Source organism: Ostrinia nubilalis, chromosome 7 (assembly GCF_963855985.1).
Source record: "Ostrinia nubilalis chromosome 7, ilOstNubi1.1, whole genome shotgun sequence".
Taxonomy (NCBI): Eukaryota; Metazoa; Arthropoda; class Insecta; order Lepidoptera; family Crambidae; genus Ostrinia; species Ostrinia nubilalis.
Window position 1 is genome coordinate 8,935,489 of NC_087094.1, and position 19,948 is coordinate 8,955,436.

Below are 19,948 nucleotides of genomic sequence, written 5' to 3' on the forward strand. Positions count from 1 at the left end.
TTCAAATCGTTATAACTAAGGCAAAAACTAATATATTACTCTATGGTTTACGGGAATAAAAATATCTAATATTAGCAACACTGATAGCGTTAACAGCTTTGATGTGTCAAGCTTCACTTCAATCCAACAAGTCATTCTTTTTTGAGAAGCGATAATTGTTTTAAGTCTTAGCAAAAAGGCTAAGGCGAGCGGGTGAGTAAACAATCATTATTTTCTAAATCCTTCTTATTTTTTTAAATGTTTATGTTAATCCTTAATAAAGAATACACTGTCTAAGTGGTACTAATGATATTTTATCGCTATTTGTTTATTAAGTGGGTTTATGAGAGGTGGCCACTAATGGAGCCAGAATAAATGAATTTTCCCATCTTTGGCCACATGACTGGCCAAAAGTGGTGCACGAAGAACCCCACTTTTGGCCATTTAGTTTTTATCGTGTTTTTTCAATTTAATTACTTAGCTATTTTGATATAAGTAATCGATTCATTTTCAGAGTTACGATTATAAATTATAATGCCTCCATCGAAACCAAATACTAAAAAAATCGGTGTTGTGAAAAGAAAATTGTTCCAGTACTAACCGCATAAACTTATACTATAGGTTAATGTTGATCTCCTTAATTGTAATTTCAATTCAAGCTGAGATATTATATTTCATACTAGCGGCCGCCCACGACTTCGTACGCGTGGATCCCGTTTTACCCCCTTCATCTATCTTACGCGGTTTAGATTTATTCGTACAAATGTTTTTTCCCGCTAACTCCCGTTCCCGTGGGAATTTTGCAATATCCTGTTGTAACTAAGCTTTAAGTTTACTAAGGTACCTGCATGCAAAATTTCAAGCGTCTAACTTAAGCGGTTTAGATTTTTCATACAAAAGGATTTTCCCGCTAATTCCCGCTCCCGTGGGAATTTCGGGAATTACTTGTTGTAACTAAGCTTTAAGTTTACTAAGGTTAAGCGGTTTAGATTTTTCATACAAAAGGATTTTCCCGCGAATTCCCGTTCCCGTGGGAATTTCGCGAATTCCTTGTAACTAAGCTTTAAGTTTACTAAGGTACCTACATACCAAATTTCAAGCGTCTAACTTAAGCAGTTTAGATTTTTCATACAAAAGCATTTTCCCGCTAATTCCCGCTCCCGTGGGAATTTCGGGAATTCCTTGTTGTAACTAAGCTTTAAGTTTACTAAGGTACCTACATACCAAATTTCAAGCGTCTAACTTAAGCAGTTTAGATTTTTCATACAAAAGCATTTTCCCGCTAATTCCCGTTCCCGTGGGAATTTCGGGAATTCCTTGTTGTAACTAAGCTTTAAGTTTACTAAGGTACCTACATACCAAATTTCAAGCGTCTAACTTAAGCAGTTTAGATTTTTCATACAAAAGCATTTTCCCGCTAATTCCCGCTCCCGTGGGAATTTCGGGAATTACTTGTTGTAACTAAGCTTTAAGTTTACTAAGGTACCTACATGCCAAATTTTAAGCGTCTAACTTAAGCGGTTTAGATTTTTCATACAAAAGGATTTTCCCGCTAATTCCTGTTCCCGTGTGAATTCCTAAGTATACTATAACCTGACAAGAGTATGAAAAATAATTGTACCAAGTTTCGTTAAAATCCGTCGAGTAGTTTTTGTTTTTTTTTTATGAATTTTGATGGCCAGAACTGGCACATGACTGTGGCCAGAAATGGGGTAAAGCTGGCCAAAAATGGCACAAATTCCCATTTATTTTTCTTTTCTACAGGATTATTTTTCCATTGAATCATTATGAAAAAAAAATTATTCTTAGGCTAGATCTAAATATACTTAATCACTTTTTACAAGAAATAAGTCCATGATAACAAAAACTGTAAAATGATATAGCCTCAAAGTCTAAAAAATTCTTAAAATGGCCAAAACCGGGTCACCTGCCCTACCTGGAAAGTAAAATCGTCCCAAACATACTGAAAGACTTTTATACTACATTTAATTCTGGTAAAGACTGGGAAGGCAACAAGGAGGCATCAATGTTATATGACATATGGCTAGCTTTCAAAAATGATACTACTGCTACAATGTCACAGCCCACCTTGACATCTCATGATATTGAAAATGCCGTCAGAGAAACTCCTTCACCATCGCTTATCAGGGATGATAATATATCAAGGAACCAAGAGTACATTGATGACTTAACTGACATTGAAAACGAAGATAGCTCCTCCAGTACTTCTCTTGCAGCAAAAGAGCCATCAGAAGGGCCAGGTCCATCTTCCGTCTATCCTGCTATCATTGTTCAAGACTCTTTACATTCTGATCAAGTGAAAAACACACTAATTAAAACCACATCTTCAAAGGATTTAAAAATATATAATCAAAAGGATATCACAGCAGAAGAACCAGGTCCATCTTCTAGCTATTCTGATACAGATGTTCTAGACTCACAAAACAAAGACAACCCCTACAATACCTGCCTTACAGCTAAACCCCCTGCAATAATTGCCCTTCAAACAGCTAGAGATTTAGTGAAAGATTGTGTTTTGTACCCAGGAAAAGTAATACCAAAAAATACTAGAAAAGCAATATATGTCCCTTCCGTTATCACGTCGAATAAATGGCGGGATATTATGAAGGCAGCTGAAAAAGAAAAAACAGAAAAACTATCTAAGAAAAAAAATAAACCAGGAAATAAAGAGATGAAGAAGAAATTGTGTAGAATAATCGCATCTTCTGAAGAAAGTAGTGATGATGGTGATGGTAGCGATTCAAATGCTGAAAAAGTGATAAAAGAAAACAAAATGCCAAAAAAAGATCTAAAACGAAAAAGAAAACGTTCTGAGACTGATGATACAAGTTCCGAATCAGAGTTGGCGCTAGGAAACAATAAAATGTGCGATGAAAACTTAAAATCAGGATCAAACGTCATTGTTAAGTATGAAGGAGAATATTTTCCTGGAAGAGTTGAGAACAAAGATAAAGGATGTTATGAAATTAGCACAATGGTGTTATCTACAAATAATACATTCCGATGGCCAGAAAAAACTGATAAAATTTGGTATGGAATTAATGATATTGTGGAAATTATAAAGTCACCTATTAAAGTAAATAACAGAGGATTCTTTAAAGTTACTGAGATGGAAAAGTTTTTGCCCAACATTTATTTATAAAATCTTAAAATATAAGTTAATAACTTAAATTAAAGACTGCTTACCTACCTACAATATGATTAAGTATTAATATATATTTTTTGTGATTTAGAAATATATTGATATGAATCTAAGCATAAACTTAAATTTACGAAGCAAATACAACTTAAAGTGTTATATTTTTATAATAAGAAGTATAATTGTTTACTTTATTGCAAAGATAGGTTGCAAAATTGTTATTTAATTTTAAACAAACACTGCATCATACGTAGTGATAAAATATAAGAAAACTTATCAAGACTGGTCATTATTATAATATTTTAGATATCTACCTCGTAATGTGTTAATGTTGATCTCCTTAATTGTTATTTTAATTCAAGCTGAGATATTATATTTCATATTTTTCGTTAATATTATGTTAGCTATTTTTCTCTAAATAAAGACTGATGGTCGTAAAATATGCGATTTTCAAATAAACGTTTTATTACTTTGAATTATCTGCTTTTTATTTTTGATAAATTTTGATGGCCAAAACTGGCACATTACTGTGGCCAGAAATGGGGTAAATCTGGCCAAAACTGGCACAAATTCCCATTTTTATTTCTTTTCTACAGAACTATTTTTCTATTGAATCATTATGAAAAAAAATGTATCCTTAGGCTAGATTTATAAATATTTAATCACTTTTTACAAGAAATATGTCCGTGATAACAAAAACTGTAAAATGATATAGCCTCAAAGTCTACAAAATTCTTAAAATGGCCAAAACCGGGTCACCTGCCCTAATGTACGCCAATAGTGGGTTATACGGGAGCTCATTTCCTCTACGAAGTAATGCCCGTCGTCTTCACGCTATCCTGACTTCATCAGATTGGAACTGCTGATTACTCAATCCCTTGGATTTAGATGAGCCACTTACTACACGTCCAGCCATATAAATGGGATACGGTTAGGACATTAGCTTTATCAACAGGGATACTGTGTCGGCACGAAACTCGTAGAAAAGATGTACCAAAATATCATCTAGGTAGATGAGCGTAATTACCTACTAAGTACCTATCAGATTACTTTTTTTCCGATATTACGTTTACTAGTTATTTATAAATTAGTGCTATTTCGAATAGGTACAAAATCGGCGCCAAATTATTTTTTCTGTTTAGCCCGAAAGTTAGCCGAGAATGCTTTAGTTTTACATAATGTACATACTAGACTAATATTATGATAAGGCATTAAAAGAATTAATAAAAAAATTGTTGATTGTGATCATAATATTATTTACTTACGATTTTTTGGGTTCGATAACAAATTACAACGTCGTATAACGTATTTTTCTAACTTTATTAAAAACTAAATCTTTTTCTTTTATTAGTTTAAAAATGTCGGTCCGGTACGGTCGGTTACTCCTTGGCGGCGGCAGTCAATATACAATTTAGACATAGGTAGCCATTAAAAAGAACTAGGTACCTTACTTCAGACTGATCTAGTCTCAATGATGACCGGAAAAGTATACGGCTCTCCGCCCACCACTATGCACTAGCTACTTATCTCCCAGTTTTAAATTGGACGAGAGAAGGTTATTCTTCGTGCTAGGTTTTTTAAAGTCCTTTTATTTGCAACAAATGAAAGGACTTTAAAAAACCTAACCAAAATGTAGAGCCTTGACTTGAGTCAGTTACATTTCATCCTAATTAGAAAATAATAGGTACCCTGAGCACGAATAACTCTCGTAATCGTATTTTGTCCTTAGCAACTGTAACGAAAACTATATTTATTCGTGCTCCGGGTACAAGTGTTAAAAATAATAAGTAGGTAGGTACTTTAGGTATGGTAGTATGTAGATCTTTTTATATCCCTAGTCCATCACTGGATGTCTCTAAAAGTTGGGTTTGTATTGAAACCCTTTTACATTTATAAATTTAATTTAAAAGGCCTACATAGTTCTTTTGAGTTTTGTATAACTCATACTCGTGAACTCTACTAAGCAAGTCTACATAATTATCATACTCTGATTAAAATAAGAATTTATCAGTGGTAAATAAAAGTCAGAAATTATGCTAAACTTATTGTTTATTCTTGGCTAGCGTCAACATTCTCTGTCTGCAAACCCTTGATGGAGGCCACTGGGACGTACGTCACCAATGTGAACAGTTTGTGTGCTGAGTCTTCGTCATCATTGCGTCTGCGTGAAAGGCGGACTCTGACACGGAATGGGACGTTTCTGAAAAACAAATACAAAATATGCTCAGCGAACACTCAAATGTACATTTGAAAGACACCACAGAACTAACGGGATATATTCTAAAATAATGCATGCATAATTAATAAACTACCAATACTAGGTACCTAGTCCTAACTATAGAAAAATTATTATGCATATAATAGTATAGAAAAATTATTACAAGTATCACTTAAAAAAATTAAAAATGAGACAAAAAAAATGTCTCATAGCAATACGTCTGAAAATCTTTTTTATTAGTAAATTTTGGTTATTTGATGCGAACAAAACAATTTTCAGACGGAAATGTGAACGCATTAAATTTTGAGACCGTTTTGAAAATGTTAACAAATTTTACCGATCGGTATCATAGCAATATGTCTGAAAATTGTTGGACATGATAAAATAAGTTGTCCACATGTGCAAAAAATTTATATCAGACAAATTAAGTGTAGCACCTTCTCTATCATACAACTTTTTGATACACTTAAAGTGTCTGAAAACAGGTTTTTGGTAATCATGGCAGCAATACGAAAAGTTAAAAAAAATAATTATCCGTATTGCTATGATACAGGTCGGCTAAATTTGTTGACATTTTCAAAAATGCGCACAAGCTATATGCTACGCGCAAAATGTCTGAAAACAAACTTTTTCGTAATACAATTATAAAATCTATGTACATTTTCACTATCAGACGTATTGCTATAATACCAACTGTCTTTTTTTTTTGACACAGCAGAAATGGCCTCCCACTCAGTTGCTACACTTTCGACCGTTACTACACACCTAGTCAGGTTCAGAATCATACAATCTAACGATTTTATAGGGTTTTTGCCGTATTGCTATGACACATGGTTTTGGTCGTGGGCTCTCGTACTATTATAGTTTTGACCTATTGGCATTTAGGATCAACCAATTGGAATTTTCCTACCATGATAATCAAAAAAGATGAATTTATAAATAAAAAGTTATTAGATGATAGAATCAGTAAAATATCATGGTTGAGAACTGACAGGAGTTACTAATATAGCAATTTAGTCAATCAAAATCATAGAAACTCAACTTCTATGACTTAAAAAGTTATTTACAATATTTTTACACAGTAACTGTAAAACATACAATAATTTTGTATTCATACAGAGATTAGGCGATAAGCAACTAAAATGTCTTTGGAAAACTAGTTGGTAGAATAATAACAACTGACTAACCAAATATAAACAGTAATCAATATAACTCAATGCAGAGTATATTAATTATGAATATCCTTGCACTAGCTTTTAGAAATTACAAAACATGAATGCCAGTTCAAAGTAGTTTCTTAGGACAGAGGTCTAGGCAGTTTTAGAACAACAACATAACCTCAAAACACAATGATATTTTAGGTTATTCAGAAACTGTTTCATTTGTTTGTCTAATAACAATAATGTAATTGATCTCAGACTTTTATAGTAAAACTTAATGAGCATTTACCTTACACCCTTGGACCAGAGGTACTTGTTTAGCCGAGTGTCTACTCGGACATCAGGGGTTCCCATTTGTTTTTCGGCGAACTTGCGGATCTCTTTGATTGCTCGTGGAGCGCGTTTCTTAAAACCAACTCCATGGAGCCTTTTATGAAGATTCACTGTGTATTCTCGCGTTACAACTTCGTTGATCGCGGATTTACCTTTCCTCTCTCCCTTCGGTTTAGCCATTGTGATCTGAAATTACCAGCGCGAGAGTTAAAATAAGCTAAGCTTCGGGTGTACTTGATAAATTCACATTTATATTTCAAATAAAATTCACAGTTATGTCGAATATTACACGGATTAATTCAGATATTTTCAGAAAAATAACACACCTTGGGTTTCGTCTACGAAAACCGACACAAAAAGAAATGTCAAATTCTTTACGTCACTGTCAGATGTCAGAATCGAGAAGCATTCATTCATAAAACTATATTCACATCTGTAGGGTGTGGGAAATTTCGTATACGACCTCTTTCGTTCAATTTTTATTGTAATACATTTTATTTAGAATTCCGAGAATTGAATTCCAGCAATGCAAGGACGACATGAACGGAGACAAAACGTGTTTCTTCAACCATAGAATTTCTTTAAATATATTTACATGTCTTGTCTCTGCTCCGCTTAGCTTTCTTTAGTAGCACATTCAGTTAGCACATTCATTCAGAGAGCGCTTGCTTTATTATGGTGTTATATTATCTTTGGTTCATTAAAAAAAAGTCAATGCAGTACGTAATGTCAATGTCAAAATCGTAAAAGTGAGGTTAGGTTTCTGTGTACAAAAACTCCAGTTTCTAACAAAAATTTAAATAAACAACAAATACTCGAATTTTACAGTTCAAATAAATGCTATTCTAATTGGTTATCAATTTCAATTGATTATCATGGCTGAAATTTACAAGTAAGTCTTAAATCTTTATAGGTAATAGAGAAATTGATTGTTGGTACTGATTCCTATTAATATTTGCAGATTAATACATCCGGTGAAGTATTTCACCGACTATATTTCAAGAGAAATTCGGCCAGATGGAAGGAAGTTTCATGAACAGCGAAACATCAAAGTAAACGTGAATTCTCTGAAATGTGCCGAAGCATCAGCAGTGGTTAAATGTGGGAACACGACTGTAGTGTGCGGTATTCAATTAGTATGTTTAAAGTTAAAGTATTCGTAGTTAGTAATATACTTCTAGATAAACATTATAATATTATGCTTTATTTTAGGAACTGGCTGCACCAAAGGCAGAAGAGCCTGAATTAGGTTTCCTAGTAACAAATGTAGAGCTTCCACCGCTTTGCTCGTCTAAATACAGACCAGGCCCTCCTTCTGATCATGCACAGGTCCAAAGTTATATGCTCTCAGATATATTTGTCAATTCAAAATGTGTAGATTTAAAAGATTTATGTATTGTTCCTGATAAATTGGCCTGGGTAGTGTATTGTGATATAGTTTGCTTGGACAATGATGGAAGTTTAGTGGATACGAGCATTATAGCACTTATGGCCAGCTTAAGAACATGTAAGTACAATAATTTATTATTATACATTTTTTAGAACATGTTTCCTTTAGTTTTTCATACTTTACTAAACCATTATTTTGAATTTCAGTAAGCTTACCAGCTGTCACTTACGATGCTGAGACAGAAGACATTAAAGTTGACTCAACTGTTAGAACACCACTTAAGGTTCACGGAATGCCTGTTGCCACAAGTTTTGCTGTTTACAAACTCCAAGAGAAGTATGAAGCACATCTTTATTAAAATAAATTTATTTTATTAAAACCATGTAAGCTTGGTATATTAGCCCTCTCAGTGTCACAAATTCTTACAGGCAATTAAGGATTTGAGCAGCGATTTGTGTCCATTATAGCTACAACCATTAATTTCTCTTTATTATTTTGAGAGTATCTAGAGTAAGAGAGGAGCTATTAAATGTAATTAAATATTATTTTTTCAGGAATATACTACTAACAGATCCCTCATCATATGAAGAAGAAATGTGTGGAGGAGCTGGTGCAAACTTAACTGTATGTGTGAATAAAGGGCTGTTATGTGGGAATCATACATTTGGTGGCAGTCATCTTTTAATGGAAAATCAGGAAGAAATATTAAAGATTGCTAAAGAAAAGGCTAATCTAGTAGAAAATGTTATAAATTCATGTATAAGCAATGAAGAAAGTCTGTCTAATAAATAAAGGAGAAACTACTTCAGTACACAGTGGTGTTTTTATTAGAACTTTTATCCCACTGTTAATCAGCTAAAATCTAAAATAATACCTACTCTCTGGAAAGACAACCAAGTGATTGAGCTTAACCAGCCTACATGAGGCTCTTAAAAACATCGATTCATACAATACTACCCTAGTTTACTAAGCGAACATAGTATTTGCAATTTGTTATGATTTTAATTACATTTTTTATAACTTTTATGAAAGTTTCACAAATCCTTAGGGCTTACTCATAGAGTTATTCTCTATGGGCTTACTGCTTAACGATAGCGTCTCCACAAAAAAAAATAGTTAAATAAAAAAAAAACATTTGTTCAAAGTAAAAAGTTGATAACTATTTTTTAGTCATAGTAATTAATGACCTAATTATTAAATATGGCAACTAATCAATTTATTTTAATCTGTGCTTAAATTTTATTATGGCAACACTCATATAAAATGTCACCACGTCTCAAAATATCGAGCTATGTTGTTGAGGTAAACTTTGTAATTTAAATACTCCTCTCTCCATTAAAATGTACAATTTTATTGAATTTCAACATACAATTTGCACTGAAGTTATTAAAAAGTCAACTTTCCATCTCCAAGTGTTAGAATGTCACTAACCTTAAATGTCATGTTTTGTGCTCTAAATTCACGTTTATTTTAGTAAAATCCTAGATTATTGTAATAATTTGTGGGCCTTCCCATCTCATTTTCAGAGGCTATCTAAGATTAACGCTGATGAAACCATAGGATGTCTCTACGGGCTTATGTACGATGGCACTTTACTCGTCGTAGGATTGAGCATAGAATCGTTTGAATCTGAGAAAAACACATACAATCAACTGTTACTGAACCTTCCAGCTGAGATAGAACTATGTGGTGTTATAAAATTTGGAGAACCCTTGGCGATGGAGTCGAAATTAAGAGAAATCCTCCAGGTAAGTGAATGAGCTTTGAGTTTACAGTAAAAAAAGTCTCAACAACCAACAAAATTATTAAAAGAATCATATATTAACTGGATTGCGTTTGATTGCAGGATGTGGATATAACTGATAACCCATTGGTGATCATAATAAATGAGAAGAAAGAAATGAAAGCACACTTTTTGGTCCATGATAAGTTTGAGGAAACCAAATATGAAGTTCTGGAAGCCAGTGACTTGTGGAAGCAATTCCTTCATGTGCGCCTGAATACTATTCTGCCTCTGAGTTGTGAAGCAACTATAACAGGGGTGAAAAATATTCTGCAAGGTAAAAGGAAAAAGGTAAGCAAATGGTAACTAAAGTCTGGTAAAATGCTAAACTGTCAAAAGTATAATATAACAAGACTGGATTTACAAGTTGAGAAAGCATCCTAGTTAAAATCAATGTAACATAATGTGTTTTAAGCACTCCCTTTCTCTGGAGACAAATGGGACAAACCTAGCTTTTACCAGTTTTCGGTAATAACTGACATTCATCTTACGGTTAAGCACTGACCTAATTTTTTATTTGTAATATTTCTCAGATAGCATCAGGCCAAGTGTCATTCCATATTGATAGTACATCAGTTTATTTATTTGGAGAAGCTGCTGATGTTGGCTTGACTGGCACTAGTGTGGAAGCTACAATTGGTGAATTAGTTGATTCAATGAATCCTGAACAACCGTCTAAAAAGAAGAAACAACACTCTAATATTGTGGTAAGCAAATTACATAAACTTTCTTTTTAAATTATAAAGTTTTATTTATAACTGACTTCTTATTATTATTGTTACTTTGAAGGAAGTGGTACCTGTCAACCTAGTGATGAAGGCGACAAAAGATATTTTGTCTGAGAAGCTTGTCAAGACTGCCGTTAAAATGATGACAACACAACGAAAACGTAAGTCATGATGGTTGTTTCACTCAACCCTAGTTTCAGTAAACTGTTTACCAGTGCAAAATAAAAGTAAATTGATGTATTTTCAGCTGCATTTTGCATTAGCATGCCGCTGAGGGTAGATACTCTGGCCATGATCCACCGCAGCACCAAGTTACTTGACCTGTACACAGTTTTAGTGGAAGCATCATGTAGGTCACTCAGATTGTTAGAAAGTGTGCTAATAGAACAGTTGGGTATGTACAAGTTTATTTAATTTAAAGAAATGTATGTTTTTAGAGAAGGAACTGTTAAATTTATTTTGTCGTGCTTGGTTTAGGACAAGAAGGTATTGGTGACGGAGCAGGCTTACGTTTGCCAGAAACGTTTCATTATTTGCCTCAAGAAATTGGTCATTTTCTAACAAGAGTAGTGCCAAAAGGAATTCCAGATGAAAGTATGGGTAAGTGATTATGACTGATGATAAATTATGTACAAGAAAAATATTAATGTCTTGACCGTAATCTTCAGACAATAATGTTTAAACTAATAAATAAATTTACAGAAAATGAAAGAGAAGCACTGCATGAGCAGTTGGCATTGCCCACAAACAGGCCCATATTCCGCAGAGGTAATGCATACTTCGACAAAAGTGGTGGGCGATTAGTAAATCCACATGAAGCCATCCCACCGACCGTCAAGCCTGATGTTACCGTGGCTTTAGTTCGTGGCAGATATACTTATCACCATTACATGCAAGACAACTTCAATGATGATGGATGGGGATGTGCTTACCGCTCCATGCAAACAATTTTTTCTTGGTTTAGGTATGCTTTGTGACATGAATTTATCTTGATTTCGGTTTTTTGCTGAATATTTTATACACTGTTAATTTTTTTCGTATTTTAGGTACCAAGGATATACTACAGTAGAAGTACCCACCCATAAAGAAATTCAACAGTGCCTCGTGAAAATTGGAGATAAACCTTCATCATTTATTGGTTCCAAACAGTGGATAGGATCCACTGAAGTTATGTTTTGCTTGGAAACATTACTTGGTGTCACATCAAGAATTATCTTTGCAAACACTGGATCGGAACTTCAGAGTTATGCCCCTGAGCTGGTACATCATTTTCAAACGCATGGTAGCCCTATCATGATTGGTGAGTATACTGCTAGCTATAAATATTACAATCCTATTAAAATTAAGTCAGTTTTGCACAAACACAAAAATAAACTTTCATAAAAGAGAATGAGGTTGAATTTCTTCAACTTACAAAAAATGGTACCCTTCTACCCTTATAAAGTCAATAACAATCTTTTTTCCTTTTTCAGGTGGAGGAGTCCTTGCGCATACCATCTTAGGCGTGGAATATAATTCTCTGACAAACGAAACTCGCTATCTCATATTAGATCCACATTATACTGGTTCTGAAGATCTGGCTGTAGTGGTAAGCAAAGGATGGTGCGGTTGGAAGAATTCAGATTTTTGGAACAAAGTTGCTCATTACAATCTATGTTTACCCCAAACTAAACCCGCTATATAATTTTGTTGAAGACATTGTGGGTTTTATCTCCAAAAAAGATATATCTTTTTTGTTATTAAGTATGCTTCAAGTATGTATTTCAAGGGAGAACATAAATGAGCTGTGATACTGTTGGCGTTGTTAAAGTCATCCAATTCCATTTCATTGCATTTTAAAATTTGTATTGGTTACATGTATTACATATCATGATCCCCATCTTTTATTTGGGCAGTATAAATATGGAGTCTGAATAAAATATGTCACACATTTTAAAAATATTTGAGAGACTAAAGGGTGGTTGAAAGTTAGCTATATAATTTATATCCCTTTAATCATAAATATTAAAACATTTATTACTATTCTAGCTAATTAATGCTTATTTATTCTCAGTCAAATCTCAATTGATTGTGATGAGAAGAGAGAGATATTTACATAAAACTGTATGTAATGTGGTAAGTCTGTTTTATTTTTATGAATAAAGGGGCTAAACCTCATATTGTGTCATCCATTAAAATCTATGTTCTTATTAATTATTTTTTTGTGGTTTGAAGGATGAATAAATGATGGATAGGTAGCCTTATATAAAAGTAAAAAATATAAATTAAACATTTTATCACATTTCAACATAATTTATTGTCAAGCACTGATTTATTACATGTTTTGTGTCATCATGTCACAGTGTATTTTATTGTATTATTAATTAAAGGCAGGACAGGTATAAGTTAAATGGAGTTGTTATATTTTGTACCGATTAAATTATAATAATTGGAATATGTTGTTTAAGTACAATCCCCTTCCTGTCATTGATTTTTTGTGATGTTATCTATGTCAATAAAGATTGATGAAAAAAGAAATACTTGAACTTGAATGAACAGGGTTGCAGAAACAAATCATTGATATTATTGTACAAACAATAATTTTTGTTTACCTGAATTCGAAAGTTTTTTTTCAAGACTATAAGGCCTCAGCCTCGAACTTAGCGGGCAGCGGGGCGGCGGCGGCGGCGGCGCGGGAGCGGCAGGATCTTATGCGTAAAATCAAATAGACCGGTTCTCGAAAACAGCGGCGCGGCAGCGGGCAACGAGCGGGCAGCGGCGAGGGAGCGGGCAACGAGCGGGCAGCGCACTCCTTCTTTTGCCCACAATAAAACGAGCGTTAGGAATAAATTTGAATCGAAATAAGATTGTTGCCGTTGTTCAGACATTTCGTTTGCGAATAAAAACAAATATCTCGACAACACAACCCCGAACACAACACTTCGCCGCTAAAGCGCCGCGCGAGCTGCCCGCTGGTTTCGAGAACGGGTCTGCGTTGCCCGCCCCGCTCCAGCGCCGCCGCCGCTCCCGCCCCGCTGCCCGCTAAGTTCGAGGCTGAGGCCTTATGTAGTACCTACAGAACAAATATATTTTTATTACTTGATTTACACTTTTTATGCATGTTCGCGGCATTCACAAACGTTCATGCTCGGAAAGATTGTGATCGAAGCCAAAAACTCATGTTTCATAACTCTCCACATTATCAGAAGGCTAACAAAAGAAAGCAATAACGAAATTTAACTTCAACGTTTAATAATAAATATCTCTACACTTATGTACATTGGCTAGCTTTTGTTAACTAACTATTGAAATTTTACACCTATACAATTACATACTTACATAGTATTTTATTTACAACTAAATCACAGAGAAACGTGTTGAGAGAATTTAAAAATTTACTTCGACATTATTTAGCTAGACATAAACATCAGCGTTCACGCGCCGCTGTTGGTAAAGAAGAAAAGAGATAATATCTTTATATTGAAGCTACCTACTTAACATAACATTAATATACTTAAATGGATTAACAATTAATTCGGAATAACATTTATGTCCGTCCCGGTAGGTCACTTTGCTCGAATTTTGGAAGCCACTTTACAGATAAAAATAAAAAACCATAAAAGAGGGCGTGACCACTATTAGTTGGGCGTGGTTCTTTTACAATCTGTATCTGAGGCGTATAAATTATAAAATGTCAGTCCAAAATTGCATTTAAACTCGAGAAAATCTATAGAAGGAATAGAATGTTACATAGACTAAAAACATAATTACTATCCGTTCGCGATAAGTTTGCCGCTGGCGATATGACGGAAAGCGTCTATAACTATAGCAAACTATATTGAAAATATTTTTATTTATTAATATTGATAAAAATCGTTTAATCAATAACTAATTGCGTTTAATCGCGGTTGGGGGAGGGGACGCGCATTCCACAGACCGGCAAACTTAGCGCGAACGGGTAGTATAAGCACCCTGTCCACGGTTCGTCATTTGACGAATGCATACAACTTTCAGATGACGACAGGCGTATTTTGTGCATATTTGTTATGCAAAATACGTTGTCACTCGGAGACATAATATGTAGATAGTTTTGATTAATTTTACGCAACATGCAAGCAATCGTCACTTGACTGTAGCTAGGTCTAAATCATTCATAGGTTTGAATCTGTACTCGAGTTAGAAAGGCATTTTGAGTGTCATTTCGGATACGGCCTGTCCAGCCAGCACGTATAAATGAATCTGCTGAATTCAAGGATATCAAGTCTGTCATAGTAAAATATTTAACGAATCACAGGATTAAACCTATGCTCGAGTAGGTACTTTTTAAATGTTTATGTTGAGCTTCCGAGCAAAGTAACATCACAATGTTTGTGTAAATAATAACTTGTCAAGTTCCAGCATATCCATTAGAAAAACAGTGCTGTGTAACTTGGTACTTAAAATTTAAGAAAAAATATTAAATACATATTTTTATTCTTGACTTCTCCAAGTACTCGCTTAACTAAATAGAATGAAGCTGTGCCTTAGAGAATTTCTAAATCACAATGACGAACTTGCGGGAACTTTTTCTGAAAAAGAAAAGACTTTGTTAGAAACATGGTCTTCCGATAGCATTTCACTTTTAAGTTTTTATTTAATTTTACTTACCCGTAATTTCAACTCTATTCTATCTATTTCACCACCCAACATGTCCACGATGTTTTCACCATGTTTTAGAAGGAAGGCTTCGACATCGTCAATCGTTTCGATTTTTTTCATATCCTTGAATAATAAAATTAAAACATTAGTAAATGTGATTAAGTTCATGCCTAATTAAAGTGTAGTAAAGGGCTACATACCTCTAATAACAGGTTTAGATCATGTTTTTCTAGATATGATCGTGTAAGTGCTCTTCCATCAAAATCCACTTCAGCCTGAAACACGAGAATGATTTGAAAAATAAAAACTTAAAAGTAAACGTAAAGCGACCGGGCTTTAGACAGCTAAAGTCCGGTCGCCGAGCACGTAGAATTTCGTCCAATGACCCCAAGCTACCCATCTTTATCGCTCGCGCGTAATATTGTCTGTCTGTGTGCCGGGCGGCCGCAGTGAGTGTTGGGGTCATTGGACGAATTTGCTCGGCGACCGGACTATACCCAGTAGGCAACAATCGACGTCCAACAACAAACAGAAAGTACAAACCTTATATCTTATTAGATTGCTTCCAATATCTATGCCTTTCACGTCGTGAATGGCTCTAATCATGAAGTCTCGCTCTAATACACTATTTATCTCGTCCAACTGTTCTTGAGGAATGGATCTGCAAATAAGACAAAAACATCTCATAATGATAAGATAAAGCATAGTCTATAAAAAGAACACAATCACAATTGGGTCTTGTTTTGAGTTTAAAGCAAACAAAAGTGATTGTAACTTTAGATTGAAATGAAAATTAATTTATTCTTTAGATTCTCCTTGAAGCACAACGAAATATGTTTTTAAAATGCAAGAACAGTGAAAGTAACATGAATTATTAAAAAAATATTAACAATCATGCAACAAGTTTGATTGATATTGTCTAAGAACAATAATTTACCTGCCAACTAGTGCATTAACATTACTAAGGATAATGAAGGAGGCTACGCCACCGAGCAGGGTGCCCACAAGGATGCTGCCGATCGCATCGGGCAAGGGGTTGCCAGTGTACTGAGATATAGCCATGCAGGACGCGGCTACGGTCACACCAGCAACCGCCGCCGTGTCTTCTAGTAGCACTACATTTACAGACGGATCTGAGCTGCGCATCACTAAAAATAAACAAAGTAGTAAATATAAACACTGAATATTTCGAATTTACTGTAATCTAAGCACTGGTAAAGGTCTGAAAGGGATATTAGATACTCTTTTAATTCTAGTATGGCCCAGGAAAATCTAATAAGGGATGGGAAGTTCCTAAGCTGGGTTATGATTATTATTACCATATTCATACAGAGGAACATTTGCTTCTTTTGCACCCTTACGAACAGCATTTAATGCAACCATCAACGTTGCACCTTCAGAAACAACTGCTCCACCCAGTACAAAGTATGCCTAAAAATTCAATAGTAAAATTGTAATACTTGAAAAACAAACATTTTTATGTAGTAAAATATTAAAACAATTTAAATCTTACCCAAAAATAATCATGTAAGGGCTGAGGATCAAGAATGCCAGTGACTCCATGGTAAAATGACAATCCACTTCCAACACAAAATATACCAACACCAGATATTAGGGATGATACATATCTCATATTTGTATATCCGTATGGATGATCAGGATCTGCCATCTAGAATATTTACAAAAGATTATTCAGTCCTACATAGATTTTATCATCATCTTAAATACTTAGGAGGGCTAAATTTAAACATTGCTTAGAGTCCATCTTATAATACTTACTTGCACAGATTTATGTATACCATAAGCCAAAATCAGTTGATTGACTGTATCAGCAAGTGAGTGAATACATTCCGAAAATAAACTATGTGATCCAGTATAGAACCAGGCACATAGTTTGAACAAAAAGTTGCATCCATTTCTGAAAAAATAAATAATTCCATGTTACATACTCTAACCATTGACTCTAATAAACAATGAAACTTAAAGTAGTGCAAATCTCAGTTTTCTAACTCAAATAATAAATGGGGTATAGTTAAGGTCATTGGATTAAGTCATTATTAAAGATGATATGATTACTTACATTCCTATTGCAGTGAGCACTACTCTACCAGATCTAGTCTTTAAGCCCAATTCCTCTGTCTCAGGTCTTAGGCGTTTGTGGCTCATCTCACGTCTGTAATTTCTTAACCTTCTTTTTACAGTGAACACATCTATGGAGTTAAACAAAATTGTAGATTAATAACAAAAACAGTTTTTGTGGAATCTGGATGAATAATTATAAAAATAGAATATCATTTTTAGCATTACCTTGCTCATATCTTCGTCTGTCCAGCTCACGTCTTAGTAATTCCTTTTCTAAGGCTTCTTTTGAACCCCAGACCTGTGATATTAATTAGTTTGAATATTATAGAAAAGGGTATCCACACTATCCCAACTAATATTATAAATGCGAAAGTAACTCTGTCTGTCTGTCTGTCTGTTACGCTTTCCCGCTTAAACCTCGCAACCGATTTTGATGAAATTTGGCATAGAGATAGTTTGAGTCCCGGGAAAGAACATAGGATAGTTTTTATCCCGGTTTTTGAAACAGGGACGCGCGCGATAAAGTTTTTCTGTGACAGACAAAATTCCACGCGGGCGAAGCCGCGGGCGGAAAGCTAGTTATACATAAAGCACAGTCTCAACAAAGATGAATTAGTAGATGTTTTTGAATTTCGGCAGAACAAGTAATTTTATACTCAAAAATGCATTCAAAGGACAGCACAGACTTTGATTCTGAATTTTAAACATTACCTCAATGGCTTTGGCTTCAACGTCTTTTCTATAATAAACTGTTATAGGTGGCTCTGCTTCATAAGGTGACCTCCTCAAAACTTTAGGAAGGGTTTCAAGATCAGACTGCTTGAGCAAATACTCTGTCATAGCACGCATTGGTGTAATGAAGTTCCGCTCAGTATAAGATGCCGAAAAATCTATTAAAAGCCTCTTTTTCACTGAAAGCATAATTAGTTTACTGTAAAATCATTTTATAAAGAGTAATAAATAGTTGAAGTGTGTGTAAGTAACCAGATACTACACAGTTGCCAAATTACCTGGAGCAGGCGTAGGCTGTTGTGGTGGAGGTGTTGTTTCTTGTTGTGACTTTTCTATAGTAACTTTGGTGACTACCTTATCAACATCAGTTTCAGTTTTAACTATTATGTCACCAGTGGCACTTTGTTTAATTATCTTATGTTCATCTTTTATGGATGAGTTTTCAGAATAATCTTTTGCATCTTTAGCGTTGCTCTTGTCGTAAAAATGAATAGATGTGTTTATATATCTGCAAAATATTTTGTCGGCGACCGAAAACTCTTGTTGCAGCCTTCTATTTTCAAAATATAATTTATGCACATATTTGAATTGATCAGGCCGCCTTCCCAGTTTCCGAAAGCAGAATTTGATTGCAATAGAGGGTAACATTTTACTGTAATTCTATGTTTTCGTAGAATTAAAGCATATTCTTTCAACAGGACATATTTTATATAATTATAAAGGGGTGGCTAATTGCATCATATAGAACGGTTTTAAAATTAACTACGTAATACTTTTAAATCTCTCTGCAAACAACACCGCTAAATTCCTTCAATTCAATAATAAAATTGAAATTATTAAATCTAGAAAAATTATGCCCACGACAAGCGACAGATTTAACTCTATGTCAAATAAATGTCAATGATAACAGTTGACATTTTTTGTTTTTATCGGAATCACAGATGATTACTTTTGTACATAAAGGTAAACCAGACCCATAGGAGCTTCACAGATCACTATACAGTGTGAGTCACGTTAAAGTGTACATATGAAAATAGATGAAACTAGACCTATTTTTATCGACAAAAAAGAGGTCAAAAAATTTTTGAGTTTTATTTTTTTTATTTTTTATAGAATTTTTTTTCTTCCAATTACTTATTGTAAAGAAAACGTAATAACTTTTAAACTAAGCGGTATATCCTGATAAAATAAAAACAGTAATAATGCTAAATAATAGGCGATACTAAAAAAATACATAAAATACACAAAAAGGGCCAACAAATAATAAAAAAATATACTTTTTGAAAATAATTTGCTTAAAAATTCGTGTTTTTTTTGTTATTTGATAAATTTCTCCAAAAAATGCCCCTATAACTGGGGGTTTTTATTACTTTGTATTATTCTCTATCGTATTACCTTCGTAAAACCAAAAATTGCATGTCTCTATCCCTATCACAACGTTTGCAATGATCGTTTGAACTAAGCCTCTCCGGGCGCGCCATTCAACGCTTCGTTAACAACGAAACTGAAAATGGCTCTAGATTTGTAATTTTGATAAAGACAAGTTAGATTTCAAATAAAAACAAAAGATTTCGAAGTAAAATAAGCATTTTAGTTACAATTAAAATTGTCTCTACCTGTAGCGGAGAATAATGTTGTGGCAGGCCTTTGTTCAAACGATCATAGCAAATGTTGTGATAGGGATAGAGACATGCGATTTTTGGTTTTACAAAGATAATACAATAGAAAATAATACAAAGTAATAAAAACCACCCGTTATAGGGGCA

General features: G+C 34.1%; 4 protein-coding genes across 4 annotated transcripts; 2 read left to right on the forward strand and 2 right to left on the reverse strand.

Moving 5' to 3' along the window:
• Positions 1–5,170: 5,170 nt before the first annotated feature.
• Positions 5,171–7,285, reverse strand: LOC135073207 (large ribosomal subunit protein eL31). The gene is made up of 3 exons (XM_063967295.1): positions 7,177–7,285; positions 6,807–7,036; positions 5,171–5,339 (listed from the first exon to the last, which is right to left on the reverse strand). Exons 2-3 carry the CDS (start codon positions 7,028–7,030, stop codon positions 5,189–5,191), a joined length of 375 nt encoding a protein of 124 aa, XP_063823365.1. The 5' UTR covers positions 7,031–7,036; positions 7,177–7,285; the 3' UTR covers positions 5,171–5,188.
• Positions 7,286–7,579: 294 nt separating this feature from the next.
• Positions 7,580–9,053, forward strand: LOC135073206 (exosome complex component RRP43-like). Its single transcript, XM_063967294.1, has 5 exons — positions 7,580–7,742; positions 7,812–7,986; positions 8,063–8,357; positions 8,447–8,576; positions 8,795–9,053. The coding sequence occupies exons 1-5, from the start codon at positions 7,726–7,728 to the stop codon at positions 9,030–9,032; spliced, it is 855 nt and encodes a 284-aa protein (XP_063823364.1). The 5' UTR covers positions 7,580–7,725; the 3' UTR covers positions 9,033–9,053.
• Positions 9,054–9,480: 427 nt separating this feature from the next.
• Positions 9,481–13,185, forward strand: LOC135073210 (ufm1-specific protease 2). Its single transcript, XM_063967300.1, has 10 exons — positions 9,481–9,542; positions 9,767–9,988; positions 10,087–10,314; positions 10,557–10,730; positions 10,813–10,912; positions 10,999–11,145; positions 11,229–11,351; positions 11,454–11,715; positions 11,798–12,051; positions 12,224–13,185. The coding sequence occupies exons 1-10, from the start codon at positions 9,504–9,506 to the stop codon at positions 12,433–12,435; spliced, it is 1,761 nt and encodes a 586-aa protein (XP_063823370.1). The 5' UTR covers positions 9,481–9,503; the 3' UTR covers positions 12,436–13,185.
• Positions 13,186–13,961: 776 nt separating this feature from the next.
• Positions 13,962–19,071, reverse strand: LOC135073211 (proton-coupled zinc antiporter SLC30A9, mitochondrial). Its single transcript, XM_063967301.1, has 12 exons — positions 18,461–19,071; positions 18,162–18,361; positions 17,676–17,748; positions 17,449–17,578; positions 17,148–17,286; positions 16,882–17,037; positions 16,688–16,799; positions 16,306–16,516; positions 15,912–16,029; positions 15,569–15,643; positions 15,378–15,491; positions 13,962–15,298 (listed from the first exon to the last, which is right to left on the reverse strand). The coding sequence occupies exons 1-12, from the start codon at positions 18,828–18,830 to the stop codon at positions 15,254–15,256; spliced, it is 1,743 nt and encodes a 580-aa protein (XP_063823371.1). The 5' UTR covers positions 18,831–19,071; the 3' UTR covers positions 13,962–15,253.
• Positions 19,072–19,948: the final 877 nt, after the last annotated feature.

Bases quoted from the DNA above. Each gene is read 5' to 3' on its own strand.
- LOC135073206 (XM_063967294.1), top strand. The intron at 8,358-8,446 runs GTAAGTACAATA...TTTGAATTTCAG, and splicing joins TATGGCCAGCTTAAGAACAT to TAAGCTTACCAGCTGTCACT. The intron at 8,577-8,794 runs GTATGAAGCACA...TTATTTTTTCAG, and splicing joins GTTTACAAACTCCAAGAGAA to GAATATACTACTAACAGATC.
- LOC135073211 (XM_063967301.1), bottom strand. From the start codon at position 18,830: ATGTTACCCTCTATTGCAATCAAATTCTGCTTTCGGAAACTGGGAAGG. The intron at 17,749-18,161 runs GTAATGTTTAAA...TTAATATCACAG, and splicing joins TTGAAGCCAAAGCCATTGAG to GTCTGGGGTTCAAAAGAAGC. The intron at 15,644-15,911 runs GTTTGTACTTTC...CTCGTGTTTCAG, and splicing joins GCAATCTAATAAGATATAAG to GCTGAAGTGGATTTTGATGG.
- LOC135073210 (XM_063967300.1), top strand. From the start codon at position 9,504: ATGTCACCACGTCTCAAAATATCGAGCTATGTTGTTGAG. The intron at 9,989-10,086 runs GTAAGTGAATGA...GTTTGATTGCAG, and splicing joins AATTAAGAGAAATCCTCCAG to GATGTGGATATAACTGATAA. The intron at 10,913-10,998 runs GTAAGTCATGAT...ATGTATTTTCAG, and splicing joins GATGACAACACAACGAAAAC to CTGCATTTTGCATTAGCATG.
- LOC135073207 (XM_063967295.1), bottom strand. From the start codon at position 7,030: ATGGCTAAACCGAAGGGAGAGAGGAAAGGTAAATCCGCGATCAACGAA. The intron at 5,340-6,806 runs GTAAATGCTCAT...TTTGTTTTTCAG, and splicing joins CTCTGGTCCAAGGGTGTAAG to AAACGTCCCATTCCGTGTCA.